The sequence below is a fragment of the Molothrus ater genome, chromosome 1, assembly GCF_012460135.2.
Source record: "Molothrus ater isolate BHLD 08-10-18 breed brown headed cowbird chromosome 1, BPBGC_Mater_1.1, whole genome shotgun sequence".
NCBI classification, from domain to species: domain Eukaryota; kingdom Metazoa; phylum Chordata; class Aves; order Passeriformes; family Icteridae; genus Molothrus; species Molothrus ater.
In genome coordinates, this window is record NC_050478.2 from 43,578,459 (window position 1) to 43,602,020 (window position 23,562).

At 37.4% G+C, this 23,562-nt stretch overlaps 1 protein-coding gene across 8 annotated transcripts in view; it reads left to right on the forward strand.

Annotated features, from left to right (window-relative positions):
• Positions 1 to 23,562, forward strand: part of NEK11 (NIMA related kinase 11) — an 83,763-nt gene that overhangs the window by 17,238 nt on the left and 42,963 nt on the right. For 5 of the 8 annotated variants that reach the window (XR_004979780.2, XM_036378897.2, XM_036378899.2 and 2 more), the window contains 8 exons: positions 3 to 168; positions 5,177 to 5,295; positions 9,996 to 10,060; positions 10,530 to 10,656; positions 16,818 to 16,967; positions 17,049 to 17,127; positions 17,684 to 17,769; positions 21,555 to 21,674. Coding sequence is in view for 7 of the 8 variants with exons in the window: in XM_036378897.2 (XP_036234790.1) it covers positions 3 to 168; positions 5,177 to 5,295; positions 9,996 to 10,060; positions 10,530 to 10,656; positions 16,818 to 16,967; positions 17,049 to 17,127; positions 17,684 to 17,769; positions 21,555 to 21,674 (912 nt within the window). In the remaining variant the exon portion in view is untranslated. The remainder of the gene's footprint in view (positions 1 to 2; positions 169 to 5,176; positions 5,296 to 9,995; positions 10,061 to 10,529; positions 10,657 to 16,817; positions 16,968 to 17,048; positions 17,128 to 17,683; positions 17,770 to 21,554; positions 21,675 to 23,562) is intronic. The other 3 variants (XM_036378901.2, XM_036378903.2, XM_036378902.2) reach the window with 3 other exon arrangements.

A 23,562-nucleotide genomic window follows, 5' to 3' on the forward strand; every position in this document is an offset into this window, starting at 1 on the left:
AGAAAGGTCCTAAAGGAAATCTCTGTTGGAAACCTAAAGCCTAATGAAACAGTTGAAGCAAATCTGGAAGCACAACTACTCTCCAAATTAGACCATCCAGCCATTGTCAAATTTTATGCAAGCTTTGTGGAGCGAGATAGTTTCTGCATTATCACTGAGTATTGTGAGGTGAGACTGAAGAAATTTGAAAACATGTGTGTATTAAAATAGGGTCTTCTAAGATGCCATTTTATAAAATGTTTTAGTTTGAATTTTAGTCTTATTTGTTGCTTATGACGTCATCTGCTACTTGTTAGGTGTGTTCCTTTCAGATAAGGAATGTTACCTGCTCATATGAGACTCATAGACAAATAAAGCACAGAAGAAGAAATAGGTAATTTTAAGTGCAAGTTCTTTTGGTCTTACAAGGGCTACAAGAAAGGCTTAAATGCAGACACGCTGCCAGATCTGTGGGAGAACTCAGAAGGGTTGTACCATTTGTGTGTGATCGATGAGAGGGAAGGAGATTGTGGGCGTGGGGGCATGAAATAAAATCTGGCACAAATGAGGAAGGGAAAATTCACTTGTAGTTTGGAGGTGATTACAAGAAGCTTAAGCCTGATCACAATGTTGTTGGCAGCAACTTTGGTTTTATAAAATGAAAAACAGTGGGAGTCAAAGACCAGAGTGTAGTGGATACAACAAATATTAAAGCAGGATTTTCTACAGTATAGTTACCATTAATTTTTTGACTGCAGCATTTGGTTTAAGAACATTTTGCTGGAAGCTGTCGTAAAGCTTTCAAATAAGAATTTAAGCATATTTAAGCCAGTTATTTAGTAGTTTATATAAAACAAGCTCCTACTTTGTATTAAATATAAATGTGCTCCTTAAAAAAAATCTGTCATACATAAAGTGATCTTTTTTTTGAAACTGTGAAGCAATCTCTTCAGTTGTGCTTTGCTAGACATGCTGAAAAGCTTTGGAAGATAATGAACTTAGACTGCTGGGTTACCTGCACACAAATCAGATTTGACTTCACTAATCACACTTCTTCAAGAATTTAGCTTTCATGGGAATAATTAAACAAGTGCCATTTCTATCATTTATTTCTGTCTTGGAAGCTTTCTTTAATGATAGTCAAATGCATATTTATTGCTGGGATCTTTAAAAATTAAATCTGAAATGTTCAGTTCTGTGATACAATCTGAGTATTTGTCCACTATTTTAACACATGCAGAAGCCTTTTGTGCCATTCCTTGAATGTCTGACAGCTGGGGTTTGAAATATTGTCAGCTCTTTGAGGAAATCCAGAGCTCAGGACTGAAGGATTATTCTAACTCTTCAGCTATTCCCATCCACTCATAGTTTTTTCTCTACTAGCAGTACAAAGTGACCCAATACCAGATCAGTTAAACATGTAGGAATAAAGGAGCCTATTTCAGTAGCACTATAGTGTCTTTTCTCTATCCCTGCTTTTTACTTTTTTTTTTTTTCCCATTTGGCATAAAGTTATAGGTGAATAAGAAAGAGCATGATAGCACAGTAATCACAAGCATCGCTCCTTGGAGCTTTGGGGGTTTTTTATGCAGGCAATATAAACTACCTTGCATGAAAATGTTTTGGAACAGGGATACCTGAGAATCTGTGAGTCAGATCCTCAAACAGGTGTGAATGTATTACAGCAAGGCAGGTAAAGGAAGACAAAATGGATTCATTAGCTATGCACTAAATCTTTTCAGTTTTAGTCTGTTAGGTGAGGTCAGGATGACACCTGGCCCAATAGGATGTGCTTCTGACTTTCCCCCAAAGGACAGGTTCTGTGGTATCATTGCATTTATGCCATTACAATATATTTCATCGAATGCTCAGTACACAGCAAAGTTGCACACAGTGCTATAGAGTTTCTTTTCTATTTTAGTCAGAGTGTTTCCAGAAGGTATACTCTGGCATTTACTTATCTATAACCTGCCTTTGTACCTGGTGAGATTTGGGTGTTTTGACCTAAAAGATGCCTGCTTAAACCATCCATAAATTGAGAATGAGAAAAATGTAGTGCTACCTGATCCTTGCTTGGAAGTCTAGTACGTTCAGTTTCTCATGCATAGAATAATTACCAGATTGGCAGTAATTGCTACTCTTGGGCAGGCTCAAAACAAAGAGCACGCATTAAGTTGGCATGGAAACAGAACTAGCCCCCTGAGCTCTACTCTGTTTTCTCCAAAGTACTGTGACTTATTCATTAGCCACGGTGCTTTGTTCATTCTGGCGTGAGTGGCATGGAGGGAGCCTCCAGTGCAGCTGCCCCGTGCTATACCTTGTTCTGTGAAAGAAAACCAGTGACATCGGTCTCCATGGCTCAGCTTGACATTTATTATAATTCAATTCAATGAAAATTATAGAAAAGTATATTTGTTCTGTTTTGATCTTACTTGTAGAGCTTCTTAGATACTTTCCCCAAATCAAAATCTTATGGGTAATATAAACATCCTCAGCTAAGACTGGTTTCAAACAAAAATGCCTTAATGAACCTTGGATTTAATTTTGTAGTACAAATTTTACTTCAATAATATATAGTTTTCACAAAGCAGTGTACTTTTAAAATTGCATCATTTTAATGTATTATAAGGCAGAACTCCTTGTACTTTTCCCCCAGACAATTATTTATGTCTCTTGACTGTGGTCTCAGCTGGGATGTGAGTACACATATGCTAAGGAAATCTGAGCAAAAGGAATAACTAAAGCAGTCAATGCCTGTTCACGTTATCAGCTCTAGATGCTAAGCTGTTTTAGATAATTTACTGGTGTGTTTGATACTCTGATATTTAAATAGAAACTGCAGCTTGGAAACTCCATATGTACTTAATTTGTTAAATTGTTGAATTTCTCATGAACTTCATTAGACTGACCTTCCAAAATGCAAAATTGGGTTAACAAAATTTTTTCAGCATTTTCCAGCAGCAGTACTTCAGCAAATCTTTTATGATGTGTTTTTGTTTTCCTTTTTTTAGACAAAAGATTAAGGATAAATTAATTGTAGGACATCGAGGCCACTCTTCTTTGCTTGAAGATAAAAAGCTATGCAGTTATGTGAGGGCACATGTAGTGCATTATTCAACTGCTTTTGTTCTCCTTAGACCTTTTACAGGAATTGTCCCTCAGCTTCAGAATATTCACTGCCATAACTCCGTAGGTGCTGCATTATTTACTTTGTGTTTTTCATGGCAATGTGTTATTGTGAGAGGGGACACATTGGGACAGAGACAAAAGATGATCGGAGCCTGCTGCACTTCATCAGTCCTCACCTGGATAGTACACAGTCCCCTGAGGCCAGCAGCCAGCTGACACATGTTTGAGCACCCCCTCAGTCCTGGGCTCTGGATGGGTTGGGGCTTCTATCTGGAACAGTTTATTTTATAATAATGACTCATTGTTTTCGAGGTGCATGAGTAGCCTCAGCCACAGCCCATCTGGCTGCCATGCAATGGGGTACCCAGCAAGAGTTTTTCTTTTCTTCCTCTTCCCTGCTGCAAGCAACCAGGGGGAAGCTGCTGAGCATTTGGAGTTGCAAAGGGGAAGCAGCTGCTGAGAGTCCCAAGTTCCCAGAAGAGTTTCTCTCTGGGCTGCAGTAGGGTGGCAGATGGAGATCTGAACCCATATTCCCTTCCCTGGTGTACGAGATGATTCAGACATTTCAATTAAAAAAATTGCAGGACATTGTCAGGGAACACATTTTTGATAGATGACAAAACAGATTTGCTTTGTTTTAACACACTCACTTTGGAATGTTGTAACTTAGAACCAGAAATTACTGTAAACTTATCTCAGAAGCATGTGAATATATAGATCTGCAAGGACAGAATCTGCTTATTTTGTAGCAGCACTATGAAGCACTGTAGTGTTGGGAACAGAAAAACAAGAAATGCTGAAGACATCATAAAATGGTGAGAGTCAACAGTGCAGAGGAATACAGGGATGATGATGGAAAATTATGGTACTGGTACCGTTGTACAGGCAAAATAGTTTCTTGTATATGGCACATAAAGCTTCTGATTTTATGTAGAATATATAATGTAAAAATAATGATTTATGGCTAGTAAGCTGTCCTGATGTAATTAGTCACTAGAATGTAATCAGAGTCACAGTCCCTTTGCTCTGGGGTTAGCTACCTCAATACATTGCTTACCATTAATGTGTGTGCAATCTTGTAGATGAAATTAATTTATTTTATAAACTGGATAAACAATCAGTTGACAACCACTTGTATTTTTTTGGGCAAAAATAATGGGTGTCCTGGAAGTCTCAAAATCCTCTTTCATTGTGTTGTTGTACAACTGGTATTTCTTAGCATCTGGATTACAGTTTTCAAGTAGTCCTTTTCTGGAGATATTTTCTGGTTTATTGGCACTCCCTGCTGTGTGTCCTATTGTTCCATTCCCAGTGCTACTTCAAGATCAATTGTTGTTTTTATGAAGTATCACAATAACACAAGCTATGTATTCTTGAGGCTTTAAATCTGCTTTGTTTCTGGCAAAAGTTTGGAAGAGGGCAAAGTATCATAATTAGAGAGGCCGTATTTTAATTCTTAAGAGAACAACATGGTTGCTTTGATGCTGACGTGATTATTATAACATAATAAATGAGTGTCACTTGAGTGTGCAATGTTTGACTGGAGTGGAAATGCTTTTCTCAAATTTATTAACTTAGTCAGACCAGTTGGGGCAGATTAATTTTACCTACCTAAGTGTCTATGTCATAGCCAGTCAATGTAGGCCCTCATCATAAATCTTTGCAGAGAAACAGTGTTTCTACAACATGATCCATCCCTTCCAAAGGTAGACAACCAGATGACAGAGATAATTACACTAAACAGGTGTGTTTTCCTTTGTGTTGCCTGTAAACGTTTGGGGTCACCTGCTCAAGTCGGGTGACATGAAGGAAGAACAGTTGGAAACTTTGGCAATCTTGTGTAACACTAAAAGAAAACAACAAAGTGAGACTGGTTGATAGCATTTTGATCCTCACTTGTGTATGCTTTTGGAGCTGGGAGATTTCAGGATTCACATGCATATGTTGATTTTACAGATCTACATGACAGGATGCCTGAAGGCCTAAGGAAGTGGGGTCCTGTACTATGATGGAGATAGCATTTTGAAAACTTACTTTAAGTGTAAAAATATGTTGTGATATTTTTCAGGGTGGAGACCTAGACTTTAAAATTCAAGAGTACAGAGATTCTGGGAAGATGTTCACTCAAAGTCAAGTAATAGACTGGTTTATACAGCTGTTACTCGGAGTCAACTATATGCATGAAAGGTACAGTCATTTGATATGAGAGCATTTAGCTTGGGAGGGGAGTGAATGGACTTACTGACTAGTTGGAAGTATTCAAACAGAAATGAAAGTTCTGTTCACCAAGCATCGTTAATTTATGTCAGATACTTCAAGTGTAATTAATTATCTACCCTGCAGGATCATTGTGCATTACCTCTTTTAGCAGGACAATAGTAAATGTCTTCCAGCATTTAGACACGCTTTTTTTCAGAGCCAAATGGAAAATGGAACACAGTAGAAATAGTTCAATATTCTTAGAAGAAAATGGATTAAAGGTTGAAACAAAGTCATCTTTTTAAAGGGGAGTCAAGAAGCCTGTCCTGCACGTATTTAATGTGAAGCATCCAATAGATAGAAGCTTGATGGACTTCCAGTAAAATCAGTGGAGTTACATACAGGCATTCTTTGAGATGCTACTTTTAACAGCACATCAAAGATGAACTTCAGAAATTACTGCAGGTCATCCAAGTATGAGGAGATCACACATGGTTGGAGCAGGGGTAGTGTATATAGATGAATATCCACTGGTCATCTCCATGCGTTTAGCTTTTGCCTGCAGTGTGATTTAGCTGGCTGACTGCAGTGATGGAAAGATTTCCCTTATTGCCAGTGTGTTGAACATGTAGAATGCCTGTCTGGTCCCTTTCTGCATCATCTTTTGCAAAGATTGGGAAAAATTTTCTTGCCTGAATTTTAGGTGCAACCAAGCAATAGGTAGAGAGGTCACCTGTTGTCAAGAGCAACCGTTCCTGAGCTGAACTGAGTTAAGTGTGTGGGAGGCGTTTGACCTAAACTGATGGATGCCTAATGAGTTTTTTGCCTGTGTCAGACTGTAGAGGGAAAAGGGCAGAGTGAATTGCTGTCCAAGATGCAAGAGTATTTTTGCTCTTAAATGCCAATTTATCTAGGCCTTATACATGAAATGCTGCCCTGCCAGTGATGGGAGGACACAAAAAAAACTCTCTTGGGATAGTGTGCTCTTCAGCATTCACCTCAGGCCAAAAGGACAGAGGGAAATGGACATAAAAATCCTGACAGTTTACCTAAACTAGCAGTGTGATTTAGATTCTTTTTCTCCTTTGAACTTCAATTTATCAAATTTCATTAAAATTTTGGTCCCCTTTTGGCAAAATCCTTGCTTTAACATGCATGTTTAGAAGATGCATTGTGCAGAATAATTAAAACTTGACAGTTTTAATTTATATATATTTATTTGTATTTTGTGGTTTTTGGCTGTATGTATATAACATTTTCCTTATTAGTATAGAGTCAAACAGTAGCTTAAATGGAAAAGATTAGGCTTAAAAGAATTTAAAACTACCTGCAGAAATCTGAAATACTAAAACATCATAACAGCCCTCTGTTTCTGTGTAGAAGGGTCATGCATGATTTCTTCTCTACTGACATGGAAAAAAGCTCTAATATAAGTTTGAATTATGTTCTAATGCAAAAAAAGCTTTTCCCTAGAATTAGAGGCTTAAAGTCTTTACAGCCTGTGGGTTGGTCCTTCCCCATGCCATTCCTAAGAAAACTCAGATTCTGTGGATGTGAGGGTTTTTTTTTTTTCCCAGAGCAGCAAAAATTATTACTTATGGTTTTAAACATAGACTATTCACTTATCCTTCTTGCACAACTTTAGTTCCAGACTTTTTGAAAACTCTTATGCTAGAAACTTAATGTATTTTTTTTAAATTTGAAACTTAAAGTTATCTAGAAATAAGCAGATTTAATCCTTACCTGTCTTTGATATAAAGAAAGGGAGAAGTAAGAGAGATAACACAGTTCAGTGGTCTTATCTCCATGGAGACCTTTAGCATGAAACCATCCTGTAGTGTCTCGTTGTACACATAGCCCGTTGCATGTCAGTGCACAAAATGAATCCCACAGCAATCAGGCAATGAGGCCATTGATTAATTTAACCTCAATTTGAATAAGGCTGACCATTGTGTTACCCATCATTTTGCTAACCTTTATGAAAAATTTATGAACATAGATTTTTATAAGGTTACTCTTTATGCAAATAGCAGATAATACAGGGTTCAGACTTACACAGAGCCTCTTACTCTTCTGCAGACCTCTTCAGGCAGAGGAAGAGAAATTAATTGTGCATGATTTCACAGCAGTGATGTACTTCAGCTTTCCTCAGCTTCACTTGCAGCTCATTCTATTGCAGGCAAAGTTTCATTCAAGGAGGCTGCCCACTGCTCAGGGCTTGCCCTGTTCTTCTGTGACTTTGGGCCAGCAAGCAGGAACTCTGCAGAACATAGATATGGGTATATTTACAGTCCAGATTTGAAACTGTCCTCAAGTGTTAATTTCTACCCAAAATAACTACTCAATCAACACTTCACTGTCCATCAAGTAAAGTTTTGCTGGAGCCCAGTTAATTCATGTTGCCTTTATAGGTCTGTCTTTTCCTCCAATAAAAACGTTGCTCTCTTTCTTTAACTGGATTTACAGTGCAGGCTTGATATTAATATCTTTCTAGTATTAAAGAATTCTTTCCAGGTAAGATTTCAGCTGGTACCTTGTTTATCTTCAGACATATCATAGCAGAATAAGTTGCATTGAAGTGAGCGATATCATCATGGAAAGTTGAAAAAAATAATCCTAAATATTTGTCATATTAATATATGGAAGCATCTTATAATTTTTGGTAATGCAAATTAAATACATAACATTTTCATCAATATGTTGCAAGATTAGAGTAGCATTACATTATAATTCAAACTTATGTGACCCAAACATCTTTTTTCATCTCCTTTTCAAATAATATGCTACCGAAAGCTTTCTGGACCATTCTTTTACTTCAATATACCTGTTATTAAAATAATATATATTGAGGAAAGTTTCCGGTTCAAAAAGGCTGTGGTTATATTTCTACAAAGAAATACTATTAAAAGAAGGTTGAAATCCACCAATTCTCAGCAACAATGTGCAAGAATAATTTAACTCAGTGAAAGAAAATTCTTTTAAAGACTTTGTGTGATGAATGGTAAGGAAGTCCTTATGAATCTCAATTAACACAGCAAGATTTCTGTAAAAGTGTGTGTGTGTATCTATATAGACATATATATACATACTTATGAAAGATTAATAAATATCACCTTAGTTTAATTTCCTTACCGATGTGTTGTATGAGTGTATGTGTATTGTTCACAGAAGTTGTCAAATAGAGAACAAATTATTTATAAACAATATTTTATAAATATGGGTGGAGGAATATTGAATAAAAGTTTCATTTTTCCCAATGTGCAAACCTTTTTCTAATGAAAGGTATTACTTGCAGGACAAAAAAAATGAAAGAAAAAGAAGTGAAAAAAGTTTACTATAAGAAACATGAAGAACTCTTTTCCTTCACCCATAAAATAGAAATTTTTTGTTTTTCATGCCCAGTCTCTGTACATACTGCAATGAAGCCTAGTATTATTTTTCATGTTTTTTTTCTATTTGTGAACTGAGTGTATTAAATTGCATATTTTTTTTCTCCTCTTGCAAAAAATATTTTCATATGAGTTGTGGACAAAATTGGGTATTCAAATTGTGCTCTAGAATGCATATGTTCTAATCTTGGAAATAATTGCATTATGTCAATGCCCAAGACTTTTATAATTCAAATTTGAGATAATACTTGAGGATTGCTCAAAAATTTGAAATTGAGTACCATATTTGGTTCTTCTGCCCTCAAAAATCTTAGAGCAATCAGTTTCTTTCTTTACATGATCCAAATGGCTGAATGACTACTGTATTTGCATTAGCAAATACAGTTTCTGTAGCCAGCATGTACCAAGTGCTATTCTAACCTCCTCCTGAGCAAAGCTGATGACTAATTCTGTGTGTTAGTAATAATTTCAAAAGTGGATGAATTCCAGTGTAGGTGAGGTTATAGGCAGCAATGCTTTTGGAAGCTTTATTAACAAGAATTAATTTAGAATATGTTTTGTATACCACATACAAGAGAGATACTTTGTTTTCCTAAGGGGCTGCAGAATTACTGTTATACATGTAGACTTATAAAAATTAAGAATGTTCTGTATATCCTTACATGGTGTGTAGCTTATAATGTTTTTTTTCAAACTCTGATGGAAAAATAAGTCTGTAAAAGCTAATTGTTCTGCTCCTTTTCCTTTTCATCTTGTCTTTGTAAAGTTCTTTCATCTTCCACACTGTTAGTGTAAAAAATTGAACTGCTAGCTTAGGCTATATTCATATTTGCCTTTGAAGTAATAGGTTTGCTCTGTAGGAGTCTTCCCTTAGCTTTGAGAAGCTCTTATTGCTGTTTCTCTCATCCGCTATTCTCTTGTGAGGCATCTCATTCTCCTGGCAGAAAATAAGATGTAATGCTCTTAAAATGAGTCAGGTAGGAAGACTTGCCTTACTCCCTTCCTCTGCTGCTCATGCTATGTCTGTGTCTGTATTCTTCAGCTGGGATCCCCAGGTATATTTTTATTATCCTGCTTAGGCTCTCACCCTGCATAGGGGTGCCTGTGAATGCACCTCTGTGAAGCTCCTTAATGCCATTGTCCATGGGCTGTCACTGGCAGAGTTAGACTCTAGCAGGCTGACCAGCTAGAGGGCTGGCCTTTCTAAAAAGGGCTGAAGTATTTAACTTCATGAAATACTTAATACATGGCTCTGAATGATTCCAGTTGGGTGAGGTTGAATTTCCTTTTCTATTCCAGATGGATACTTCACAGGGATTTGAAAGCCAAGAATATATTTTTGAAAGATAATCTTCTTAAAATTGGTGAGATTGCCATACTTTTTAAAGATATATTTTCATGCGATAGAACAGTCCAGCAGACATTTTGTCAATAAGGAGATTTAAAGAACATCATGTCTGAAATAGCATTTTGATTTGTAGTCAAACATTTATTTGACAGTCAGACACAGGAGAGGCAGTGAAATCTCTAGCCTTGAGAATGCTTCAAGCTTGGCTGGACCTGGACCTGAGCAGCCCCATTCAGCTTTGAGCCAGGAGTTTGAATCAGATGACCTTGTGAAACCTCTTCAAATCCACATTGTTCTGTGATATTATGCTTCTGTGGTGTTTTTATTTTGAAGAATTACAGAAAATAGTTTTTCGCATCGTTTTTAAAAACTAGCAGATTTTTCTTGATGTACAGTCACTTTATCATGTGTGACAATAAACAAAAAATTATATGAATACATATATGTTTATATTATTAGATTATTGTTTCTACTGATATTTTTAGGAGACTTTGGAGTTTCTTGTCTTTTGATGGGTTCATGTGATCTTGCAACTACTTTTACTGGGACACCATACTACATGAGTCCAGAAGTACTGAAGCACCAGGGATATAATACAAAATCTGACATTTGGTGAGTAGCCATGCTATTTTGGTTGGATTAGGCATTTATCTCCTCTAAAACTATTTCAGGACATTAGGAACAAATGTTGCAATCTGAAGCCTTGCCCTTTGTGTTAAGAAGCATGTAGCTGGCTTTTATTCCAGGTTATCTGAGACTTTAAAGGAGAATAAGATTCAGGTCCAGTCTCTGATGTGATAGAGGATGATTGTAGACAAAGTTCAGGTTTTCCTAGGGAGGGGGAAATCTCTTTTTTTCTTGAATTGAGATAGATGAATTGAAAGAAGCAACTTTCTGTGAAACTTTAGATGGATGAGCAAAGAGTGATTCTGGCTGAGAGGATAGCAGAAGGACCTTCTTAGGAACTAAATTTAAGAACATTAGCTAATGTTAAAAGCAAGAAAGTATTTGGAAGTGGAGCTAAAATGAGAATAACTGGTGTTAGAGCAAAAACAAAAAGGCACTCTGTTTTAGAAGAGGCTCAAAGGTAGAAAGAAAAGTGTTAGTCCTGCATTTAGATGGCACAAATTCTTGAGATCAGGACTTCTGAGGTGATGATTAAAGGGTCAAGTTTGGGAGCTGAGGTCTGTTGAAAGACTTTTGGAAACTTCTAGGTGTGTGGGTACTCTTCCAATTCTTCTAAGACGAAGAATGATTTTTTTGGAATTGCGAAAATATTTGGCTTGTTTATATATGTGTTCTAAAGCATCCCATGTTTTAAGATTACAGTTAAAAGTGTTGAGTTTTTAAATTTTGCTATAGTAATTTATTTAAGAGGTTTTGTTTCGTTTTGTTGTTGTTTTTTTTTTTTTTCTGTAGGTATGTGTATCAGAAGATTAATTTTTTTAATAAATATTTCAAACCAGGAAAGTTCCTTCATAAAACATTTGGCCCCTGAAATATAGTTAAATTGCTTGATAATTTACTCTAGCTTTATCTCAGTTCTGCCTTTTCAAAATATATTTGTGGCTGCAGGATATAATTCAAAAGTAGAGAACAGCCATCTATATTTTCAAGTGGTAGCAACCATTTTTCACAGTTGACATATTCAGTCCACTCAACGGATATGTCAGGAATCTCATCTCATGGCCTTTGTAGCTGACTGCTATGGATTTGGTGTCAGATTCTCTCTTGTTCATCTGTAGCAAATATCAGGTAGTACATGTAGTCAATAAAAATATATTGGGAGAAGATTTCAAATTAATAGACAGGGAAGTCTGCCTTTTGTGCTCTTCTACTGTAAGGAATAACTTCTTTTATTGCAGTGCAAATAGAAAATAAAATACATTTTCTATTTGTGGTTACTAGTGTCAATCCATATAGGTCATCCAAGGTGTACAGAGTAAGCATAATCAGAGTTTGGTCCAATACTTTTATAAATTCTGTGTTGATCACACTTTCAAAATTTACAAAAACACAGAAAAAAGCCCCCCATCCCAAACTCAGTAGCTACCAGCTTTCTGCTATACTTTCTGCCTTCTGTGATCTTTCCAAAGCATTACCAAGAGCACTCACATGAGGATGAAACTGCCTTCAGCAGGAGCTTCTTGGCTCTCACTGTGGGGGCGGTAAGGAGGAGTTGTGCCCTGACTCAGTACTTCCCCAGCCCACAAACCCCTTTTTTATTGAGTCAGGAAACTCTTCTGATCAGGACTTGTGTTTGATTGATACTCTCATCTTTTAATCTTTGAATAATGATTCTATTTGACTATTTTTCCACTGTCCCCATTTAACAGGAGCCAAAAGACAAGAGGGCACTGAGCTCACAGGGGAGCCCACCCTGAAGGCTCCAGGTGGGATTAAGTCCTTGGGCCACTGTGCAGGAGGTTCTGATTCTCAAGAAGAATCAAAGACTCATAGAATGCTTTGGGTTGAAAGGGCCCTTAAAGATCATCTCATTCCAACTCCCCTGCTGTGGGCAGGGACACCTTCCACTAGATGAGGTTGCTCAAAGCCCCATCCAGCCTGGCCTTGAACCCTCTCTCAGTTTGAAGTTGTTACCCCTTGTCCTATGATTACATGCCTTTGTAAAATATCTCTCTCTGGCCCTCTATCACTTCATGTGCTGCAAGGTGCTCAAAGGTCTCCCTAGAGCCTTCTCTTCTCCAGACTGAACAACGCCAACTCTCTCAGCCTGAATCCATGGAAGGGGGGTTCCAGCCCTCAGATCATCTTTGTGTACCTCCTCTGGACTTGCCTCAACAGGTCTGCATCCTTCTCATCTTGAGGGCCCAGAGCTGGATGCTGTACTCCATGTGGGGTCTCCGAATAGTGGAGTAGAGGGAAGAATCTCCTTCCTCAGCCTGTTGGTCACACTCTTGTGATGCAGCCCAGGATGGGGTTGGCTTTCTGGGCTCTCAGCATACATTGCCAAGTCATGTTGAGCTCTTTATCAAGCAACATCCTCCAAGTCCTCCTCAGGCTTGCTTTTCCATTCTCTGCCCAGTCTGTGTTTGTGACCTAAGTGCAGGACCTTGCAATTTGCCTTGTTCTCCATAAGGCTGGCACAAGCTCACCTCTCAAGTCTGCCAAGCTCCCTCTGGATGACAGCCCTTCCTTCCAGCATGTTGACCATACCACACAGCTTGTCAGCAAACTTGCTGAAGATACGCTCAGTCCCTCTGTCCATGTTGCTGACAGAGACATTAAATAGCACTGCTTGTTGACCCCTGAGGACTTTCAAAGAGTTGCCCAAGTCTTTTATATGTAGATGAATTGACATTCTCTTTTCAGACTTGTCTTCCTGATCTCCAGCAGGACTCAAAAATTCACACACAAAAATTTAGACTTATGAGTGTTCCCATGTTAAAGGTAAGATAATGTAAAATACCTTCTGCAAAAGACAATTAGTGCTATCTCACCTTGTTATCATGATCCTCTCACTGTTCACTTCAGTTCATTGGAAAGACCTTAATTTCTGCTGCATTACTGATGTGCTCTAAAGAGACACTGTACTTTTCAGGTTCAATGAAATGTTCTGCAACTGGCTTTTCAAAACTGGCTTGAATATTCACAGTGCAGCAGCTGGTGCAAGAAGTATTGTCCTTTATAGCCCAAGGTCAATAGATGGGGGAAAAGCTTCATGTTTTACAGTTTTTCCCCATGGAAGTTCTGCAGTTGGTCTCAGAGAAGTGGTAGCATTTATGTTTTTCTTCAGTTGAAATGTCAGGGCTGTAGTTCTTTGTTATTCCACGCTTTATGTCAAATCTAAATTCACAGGAGGCAAATTAAAGTTGGCTCCCATGTTTTCCCCAGTATCCCTGAGCCTGGACTGGCTGGGCCATGAGAGAAAACCTTTGCAGATGACACAGTTTGGGGTTTCCTCCTTTCCAGACAAGAAGCTTCTTCAGGGAGCAAATCTCAGCTGGGCAGTTCCCCACCACTTCTCCCTGTGGGTGCTTCCTGCTGTAGCTCCGGCAGATGGAGCAGAGTCAGAGCGGTGCCGGCAGCTGAGCCGAGACAGAGAGAGCCCCAGAGGCCAGGCTGGGCCAGGGCTCAGTCACTGCTGTGTGTGTGTGTCAATGACTTAGAGGTTTACAAGCTATCTAATACTTATATAGATACACAAATAAATTAATTGCAAATAATTTTAAGACCATTCACTGGTAGCCCAGCCCAGCGTGACCCTGAGGCGCTGCTGTGCCACTGTCCCAGTGTCCCTCACACACCCTGTGGTGACACTGCTGTTGTTGGGGCTCAGCCAGCATTGCCGTGCCTCCAGTGCTGTGGCAGAGACAAAGAGATGTCCCAGTCACATGTAAATCCATTGTACTCCATCTTCTATCAAGTACTGTCAGAGTTTGGCAGATGATTTGTCTGTTGTGTTTGGGTAAATTGGGCTGCCCACACCACAGATCTTGAGGCTTTCATTTTATTGTGCTTTCAAAATTTACAAAAACACAGAAAAAAGCTTGTCTGTGCTATTCCCCCATGTTGTCTTTTTCTTTAATATTAACAATCAAAAAATGGAGCAATATGAAGGCTGAGGGGATGGGGCTCAAGAAGACAGCACAGGGAGTTCTCATTTAAGGGCTGATGAGTGAGTATTGAGGAAATTAAATTCAGAGACATATTCCTTACAGACTCTGAAGCCAACGAATTCTTAAAACCTTCTGATATGATCAGACAAAGAAATATAAGCCTTAGAGGTATATGCATTTATATTATCTGACTTTATTATCTGACTTTTAAAGTTGGATTTAAAGCTAACTTGCATCTTATAATCTTTGAAGAATTGTAATGTTTTACCAAAGATCAGAAGATATTAAAAGGATGACAATATTTACGTAAGCAACTTAAACCTCGAAAAAACCTCAGGGTGGTTTCTCCTAAGAGGGAGGAGTTAGAGGTCTGTCAGTTGAGACTGGGGAGAACACACTGAAGCCTGTCCAGATGCTCCATTTTATGATGTAATTGAGCATAAGTAGCTTCAACATGAACTTGTCATGCTGCAATTTTGCTGAAATTATGTGCTCTTCGGGAACTTTGTCAAACCCATTCGTGAAGATAGGGAGTTGTCAAAGTAAATGTGCTGGCTGGCTGGTTTAATGACCATTTTAGAATTTTATAACATTGGCACTTATGCAGGCTAAAATGATAAAAGTAATTAAATTATATGTTTGGATCATGTATGGATTACTTATGGGAATTGGGAAGCAATTTCCTCCTGCTCCTCACAAGGTGCTTCAAGCAGAAATGTAGAAACACAACTGAGAAATGCAGTTTTGAGCCAAAAGCTTGCCTATTATTTCTTTGGGTGTTTGCAGCTCAGCAGCTCTCTTGGGAAGAAATAGCCTTGTTCAGGAACCCAGGGCAGCATTTCTCAGCTTAGGAGATATTTATTTAATTTCGAGGATTTTGGTCCTGCAGAAAGAAACTTTATTCTTTTTCCTTCATTTTTCTTTACTTTTTTCCCCAGTTTTTTTCTTTCATGGAACAGATGGGATTTTCCCTGGATAGCCTGTTCATAGCCCTGGCTGCAGCAGAATGCCCTGGGCATTCTTTTAATCTTTTTCCACCTCAGGTGTAGTCAGAGTACTAAGCTAGATGAATAAATCAGCTTCCCTGATGTGTCAAATCCTATGTTCCTAATGGCTCATTAAACAATTTCTAGCTGCCAGAATCAAGCAGCTTCCAAAACATATTGATTCTGCAAAAAGAAGTTATAGTACAGTCTGTCAGGTTGGGATTTTCCTTCTTTTTTTCTTCTCTCTGGCTGATTTCCATTTTTATTTGATGCTTTCAGATGCTGTGTACATAGGGTTTTTTTTTGTTGTTGTTCTTTTTGCTTTAAGTATTTTCTCATGTAGTAATTATCTTGTTTCAGAGTCTGAACATACATCATAAATACAAATTATCATCTGTGTCTTACTGTTTATTGATTTTGTAAGTTTGAAGGCTGTTTGACAGCCTTTGACAGTTAAATCTTTAAAAAACCTAGGCAAGCATTTATTTACCTCCATAGCTGTTCTTTAGCTGGTTCTTAGCAAAAATGCTCTGCTAATGGTTTTCACATACTTGCTTGAAAAGTACCACTGAGTAGAGCCCCCTCAATTTGCCTGGATGTAGAGCCTGAGTTTCAGTTTTAAAAATATTTGCTTTTGTTCTTTTATTGCCAGATGGACCAAAACAACTCCTCTTGTTTAACCAAAATGAATAATTGAAACTTTATTCATTATTTGTTTTCAAAGATTTTTATACTGCTTTCCTGACAGCCATTCACCCATACACATTTCTTATAATCATACTTTATTGTCTTACTTCTTCTGGAATCACAGATTAAATTATAAACACCACAATCAAATACAAAGATATTTAAGCTGGAGCCTTGGCCTGTATCTGGCTCTCACCAGAATTTTCTATGACCTTGATCAAGTCAGTCAAGACCAAGTCAGTGAAGTGATCAAGTTTGTCAAGTCAATCATTGATCAAGTCAGCACCCCTGACTGGAGAAAGACCTGAGCATCCTCCAAGGCCTGCAAAACTCAACTCCCCTATTTTTTAAAAAATGTTCATCAGACAGAACTCAGCTGAAGTGCAAACTGTTATGAATAGTCATTATATAAAATTATTATGTGAATGTTTATTTTAAAATGTTCAGCTTGGTGACCTTTTGTGGTGGCCATTAGGACTGGTGAATAATACATACTATTCCCACTTGTTTGTTCTTCAAGGTCTCTGGGATGCATTTTATATGAGATGTGCTGTTTGAACCATGCATTTACTGGACAGAATTTTTTGTCTGTTGTGTTAAAAATTGTGGAAGGTGAAACACCTTCTCTTCCTGACAGATATCCAAGCAAACTGAATGCTGTGCTATGCAGGTATGTTATTTTCTTGTTTAGCAGGTTTTTCAGTCTTTTGGACAATTGCTTAATTATTATATTTGGTTTTTAATGTTTCAGCATGTTAAGTAAGAATCCTTCATTGAGACCAGCAGCAGCAGAGATCCTAAAATCCCCTTATATTGATGAACAACTACAGGTATGTAAGAAAAAGCAGTAGCTGTACACTTGCCATTTGAGTATGTATTTTGCAAAAGCAAAATGGAGGCAGGGAAAACATGGTGAGAAAAAAGAATTTGATAGCTCTTGATGGGAGCATTAATCCAGGGGACTTTCAGAGCTATAGTACAAAAATGACTGGGGAATGAAGCCCTCATCACTTGATATGCTGAAAGTATCCCCCCTTAAATGTTATGAGCAATAAGAAAACCAGTCATTTATGCATAAAAAAATGTAGATCACTTGGGCCTGGGTACATATCTCTGAACTGTTCTGGATACTCATAGTTTTAATGAAAACCAATGCCTTCTGCTCTTTTTGCCCTGGCTTCACTGCCTGTATTATTTGGCTTTCTGAGAAGGTGGGGAAGGAAACTGCTTGGTCAGTTTTTATATTAGGATGGTATTAGGTAATACTGAGGTACTTAGTAACTTAGTATTACTAAGTAATACTTAGTATTACTTAGGTAATAGCTGAGGATTCTGAATAACTTTAACATCAAGTCTTGATGCCCCTTCTGTTTTATTCCCCTGCAGAAAATACAGTACAAGTTCACAAACATGACTGTGAAAGACAAGGCGCTTAACTGTCAGAAAGAATCTGCTCCTATTTTTGGTGCTGTGTAAGTATTTTAAACAGCTTTATGGGCAGTAGTATATGAAATGACAGTGTTGCCAAATAATGTCATTAACTTGTGTCTGTTATCACTTATGTCAATCTCATAGTGCTTTATGTTTAGACAAATCTATTCCCTAGAAATACAAGAGCAACCACTTCCATTAAGGAGGTGCATAATTAAAATTTAGGGAGTAAAACAAGATTTGCAGATGGAATATTTTTATTATGTGACTGTGTAAATTGCACGTGCATGTGCATATGTTGATGTTAATTTAGTACTAACTGGTATGTAAATGACATTTGTGCTGAAATTTTGGAGGTTTAAGCTGTCATTTTAGTTAGGTCATCATCATTTACAGTGCTGCTGTTTCTGTACCTCCTAAAAATTGAATGTGAAAGCTATGTTTCCTAAATGACACCAGACTGAAAGCATGCACACTTAAACTCATATTAAGCTAATGCCTCTGTAGGATACATTTATTTTTGTCTTGTAACTTCAGTGAGAAATCAAGAGTAGTGATGTTTCTTGGCTCTTACAGCAGCACTGTCTTCACACATGATCTCTCTCTTAGGCACTGAATATATATTGAATTAAATAATTGCATTAAATGACAATGGTGCAATGTTTAAAGCAAATTCTAACACGGATGTTTTCATTTTGCCTGTGTAAATTAGCTCTGCAGTTTCATGGGCAACTCGCCCTCCCCTTTGCTCCCCATCCCTGAGCTTTCTGTACAGGTTTTGTTCTGTTGGGAGCTAGCAAGAGCAAAACCTGAAGTTTGTGATCCTGTGAGGAAGCAATGAGCATCCCTGTTCCTTGTTTCCTTTAAATAATTGTCAAGATTTTAACAGCTCTCTGATATTTGTTTTGAATTATTAGGTAACAGCAAAATAAGAATTGTTTTAATAAAGATTAAAACAATCCAGAACTGGCAGTGCCTTTGAGGCAATAGGATTTTCACCTCTGTTTTTGTGATCTCTGCTCTTGTACAGGACCCACAGTTTTGCAGCTATGATCACTTTGCAGATGCTGCCAATTCTGCAGCTTGCAAGCCTCCCTTCAGGAGAGATGACCATCTTCAGCTTTTCCAAACAAAGTGTAGTTTGCTGTCAGTGGTAGGAAGAAAGCAGAGTACAGACAGTTGAAATCAGCATAGCAAAACCTTTTATACATCATTTCACACAGTTTAACTGCTGTCAGTGTGTCTGTAGGCTCTCATCTCTACAAATTGTGTTTTGAGTTTCTACTTGTCACTTCTATCCTTAATGTCTCTTGTTGACAGATGAGTCTCTGTTTTTTTGTGAGGCCAAAGTTGTCCATTTTGGTACAAATAGGTACCTTTGGTATAAATAGTTCATTGAACTTTGCAAGCCTTGATGTAAAATAAAATAATAAATATATATATTCAAGTTAATTCAATTAACTGCGAGAGGATTCCTTCCTTTTCAAATTACATATAGTTAACTGTAGAGATGTTCCTTAGAGATATACTGTAAAGACTTTTGGGGCACTGAAATGTTTCCCAGATATTATGCCATTAATATATTAATTATATCCATATTAATATATTGTATGCATATTAATATAATTATATCAATATTAATTATGATATATAGTCAGTATTTAATGCTTGTTGAAACATAGATTATGAAAAATCTTCAAGAAACTTTTAATTCTTCCCTTCTCTTGTGAATACTATTTCAGATTCTCTATATGCACCAAAACTATTTTATCTGCTTTGGGGAAGCAGTATTGTTACTTGCAGAATATATATCCAGACTTCAAATATCCTCATGCTTCTAGAGGAGACTGATAAAACCACTTTGTTTTTTTGTAAAATATGTACTGCATTCTATACATGACCATTGTCATTAGCTTGAATGTATTGAGTCTCATCACCTTTCAAATGGACACCATTTTCTGACAGAGCTAGCATGTGGGAAGGACATTTATATAAATCCCAGAATCTGTAAGTATACTTTTTCAAAATCAAATTTGTAGTCTCTAAGAGGAAGAGCAAGTAGTTCTAACTACAAACATCATGCTCTTATGCTACTGTTAGAAGGAAAGAGAAAATCTGTTTCTGTGCAGAGCTTTGGAGCTCCTATAAATCGTGAAGCAATGAATGTCAATTTATCTTGAGGTTTTAAAATTCAGGGCATCAATTAGAGAAAAAAATCCTAGGAGAAGCTTTACTGTAACTTATCCTCACTTGTACTACAGTGTGATTATTTTTGCCCAAGTGTTTGGAATATGCAAGAACTCATAATCTTATAATGACTCTCATTGTAGTTATGAGAGCATCAGCTGCCAGTATTGTCATTGGTAAGTAAAATGCCAACTAATCCCTGCAATCCCAGATCTAAACAAGTAAGCAAAATGAACTAAAAATACATGAAAAATAACAGAGAGCAGAAAAGGGGAGGAGAAAAAAATTAAACATAGTCAGTTCCCCACATCAGCTGTCTTGCAGCAATACTCTAGTCCCAGTGAGTGTACAAACATTTGCTTGCTGTGGTGTTCTCCTCAACCATTACCACTTTATGTTTACTTTTTTCTCACCAGGAATGCTTTTTGCCATGCAAAGCAAAAAGGTTGAGTCAAGTTTCTTCTAGTAAAGGCCTCTGATGGCTTATTTTAATCTATTCTCATTCAAGTAATAAATTTTAAATATTTAAGTGAGTATAAGGCTGTACAAGTTCAGTTTCAACTTGAATGAAAAATTGCTTTTTTCCCCATGAGATTATTTTAATTTAAATTAGGGTTTTTTACAGGAGACAAGAAATACATCTACATTATTCATACTTGAAGAGTTAGTTCCATTCTTATGAATAATTGAAGTCTTCTTGTCTTTGTCCTTAATCTTTCATATTTCACACTAATATTCATATCTTTGCACTATTTGAAAAACATAATGAATCTTCTCTGCTCATTTATTAAAATCCTGATTTCAAAATGATAGTCCAGAAGGAGTGTTACAATTTGTATGGTTACAAACCTGGCCTCTTAGATTATCAGAAGTGAATTTATCTCATAAGAGCATAAACAGTAATTTGAAATGAATACTTGGCATTATAAATATGTGGTGTAATATATATTGTGTAAGTGAAAGGAGACTGCCGAGGCATTTCAAACTAGGGTGTAATTTTTGTTTTAATTACTGTAGGATGTGAGATAAAAATCTGAGATTAGTATCTTTTTTCTGATAAAGGAATAGTATTGCCCTCCTTGGTTGATAAATACAGCTGAAATACATAAGTCAATAATTCATGCTCAGCTTTCAGAGATGGTCTATGGAGACCATTTTACCTGTGAACTCTTATTATTGATTAGGACCAGAAATTCAAGAGGAGAACATTATAATTATATCTGTCATTAAGGACACATAAATATTATCATTTATTCCAGACAGCTTGTAACAATCAATGTAAAATGTACAAGCCATATTACGGCTCTCATTTAATGACTGCCTTTGTACTCGGAATATGCCAATAATGAAGCTTGAGAGGGTAAATATTTCACTGTGCTTCAATATCTGTTCTTTTAAGGAGATGAATCTGCCTTTTTCCATCCTCACCTGAAATGAATCACCCTCTTCACAAATCCAAGTTTAAATATTTCAATTTAAAGAGGCATTTGCTTTCCAAACCAAAGTCTATTTAGTCTGCTATAGTTCCAGAGACTTTCTAATTATTCCATTTGAAATGTCACTGTGTTTCAATATCCAGTCAAAATACTGAATATTTACATTTTTATGTGAAGATGGGTTTGCTTGCATTCAATTTCAGGCAGAAGAAAGTTCATTTGCAAACTCTGCAGGAACTTTCTGAAGTTCAGAAAATGACACCGCGGGAACGAATGCGGCTGAGGAAGTTAAATGCTGCAGATGAGAAGGCAAAGAAGTTGAAGTAAGTTGTGCCCTAACCATGCAATTTTGCCCACCCAGCAGTCTAATGAGAGAGTTAGAATTGTCAAGGTAGAAATAAAGATAGTATGGGTCTTCGGCTACTCAAAGTCAATGAGTATTTTGGGTGTTAAAAAATCACACTGATTATTTATGTAGGAAGAAACTTAGAACATTAGCCCAAAACTGGTGCTTCAAATACCATGGTTCTGGTCAAATAAGTATGTGAAAGATTTTCAAATACGTTACAGTAGGAGGCATTTTTTAAATGACTGTTGATGTTAAGAATTGCACAGTCTCAGGAGTCAGACATTGAGTTGCAATCCAGCTTTTGTCAATTGTTTTGGCCTCAGTGGTTTTCCAGTAGCAGTTAATAGCTCAGAGGATAGATAGTCTTGTCAAATAATCAAATGGGGATAATGGACATGTTGTAAAGTGTTTATGATTGATGGGTTTTTTCAGTAAGTGAGGCTATAATAAAATGTTTGGGAAGAGACTAGGTACAGTTTCTGATGAAATATGAGAAACAACTGGAAGGCTTTGTTTGGGGTTTTTAACAAAAACCAGAATACACTGTTTTGATGACACATTTGAAGCAAAGAACTAAGACCTTCATGTCCTTTTGGAAAGTATGTCTAAAGAGCACTTGTGTCTGACTGGCACAAGTGATAAAATTGATTCTCATTTAAAAAAACCCTCTTCTTGAACTGAAACCACTGTATAAAAAGTATTAAATTTAACACCTCTTCTGCATGGTGCTTTCAGTAATATGGAAAGCCAATTCTTGTACTAATATGAAATTTGTAAATAGAAGTTGTAGCAGACTCCATAGAGCTTGGAAAAGCTCCATGGAGGATGGAAACTAGCAGTAGGAACTGCTGAGTCAGGATGAGACAGCAAAATAAGTTCCTGTCTCTGACCTCCCGCCCCTTAGCCTTATCTTTGTAACCTCATAGGCCACTATACCTAACCCTTACTATTGGACAAGTTTGGATCCCCCTATACCCTATAAAAAGGGGCTGGTTTAGCCCATTCGACAGAAGAAGAGCTGTCGCTGGGACCCTTCACAGACTCCCCCAATAAACATCACTGTGGAACGCCGGGACCTCTCCTTCTCCTCTCTCGCGTCTGCTGCAGCCTCAGCCAAGGGCACCCTAGCAAGCAAGCAAAGAGCTGAGATCCTAAGAGAGCTGATATCACTAAAGAGCTGACAATCACCCAGCTTGCTAAGGGGTAGCCTGCGGCGATGACCACGAGCTAACTGGGCATTCGGGCTCCTGTCTCCCAGAGGGACTGGGCTCCCGGACCATCCTTGCACCGCTCAGTAATAAGGCCAAGATCGAGGCTTTATTATAGGAAGTCTGTCTCTTTCACTTTTTAAAAATTAATGGAAATCAGAAAATAATACTAATTGCAAGATTGTTCTAGTTTGGTTTTCAATTTCATTGCTTTCTCACATTTTGATGTTTTCTGATGATATTTTCATATTTTTTCTTTCCCCCAAAACCAAAATGAAATATATTTGTTTTGTAATATGAAGGCAACATTAATATTCAGACCTTGTTCTCAGTCATGAATCTTTAAAATGGATCAACATTGAGCTCTAGATCATTAACAGCTGACTGGCTGAAAATGTTGGAAGCAATGCAAAAATGATACCTTCTCAAACTGGAGATCTGCTCCCAGCAGTGCAAATCCAGAGATGGGTGGGAAGGGAATGTATTAATGGAAGCTGGAAAGACTGCTTAATGTAGCACCTGTCTTAAGTGGCTCCACACAGAAACCCACAGTTACCAACTGGCCCCCAGAGGAAGAGTTCATAGCACACAAATGTTGCGTGCCTGTCTACAGCTGAAAGGTTCCTGCACTACCTGGTGGAATAAAGCCAAAAG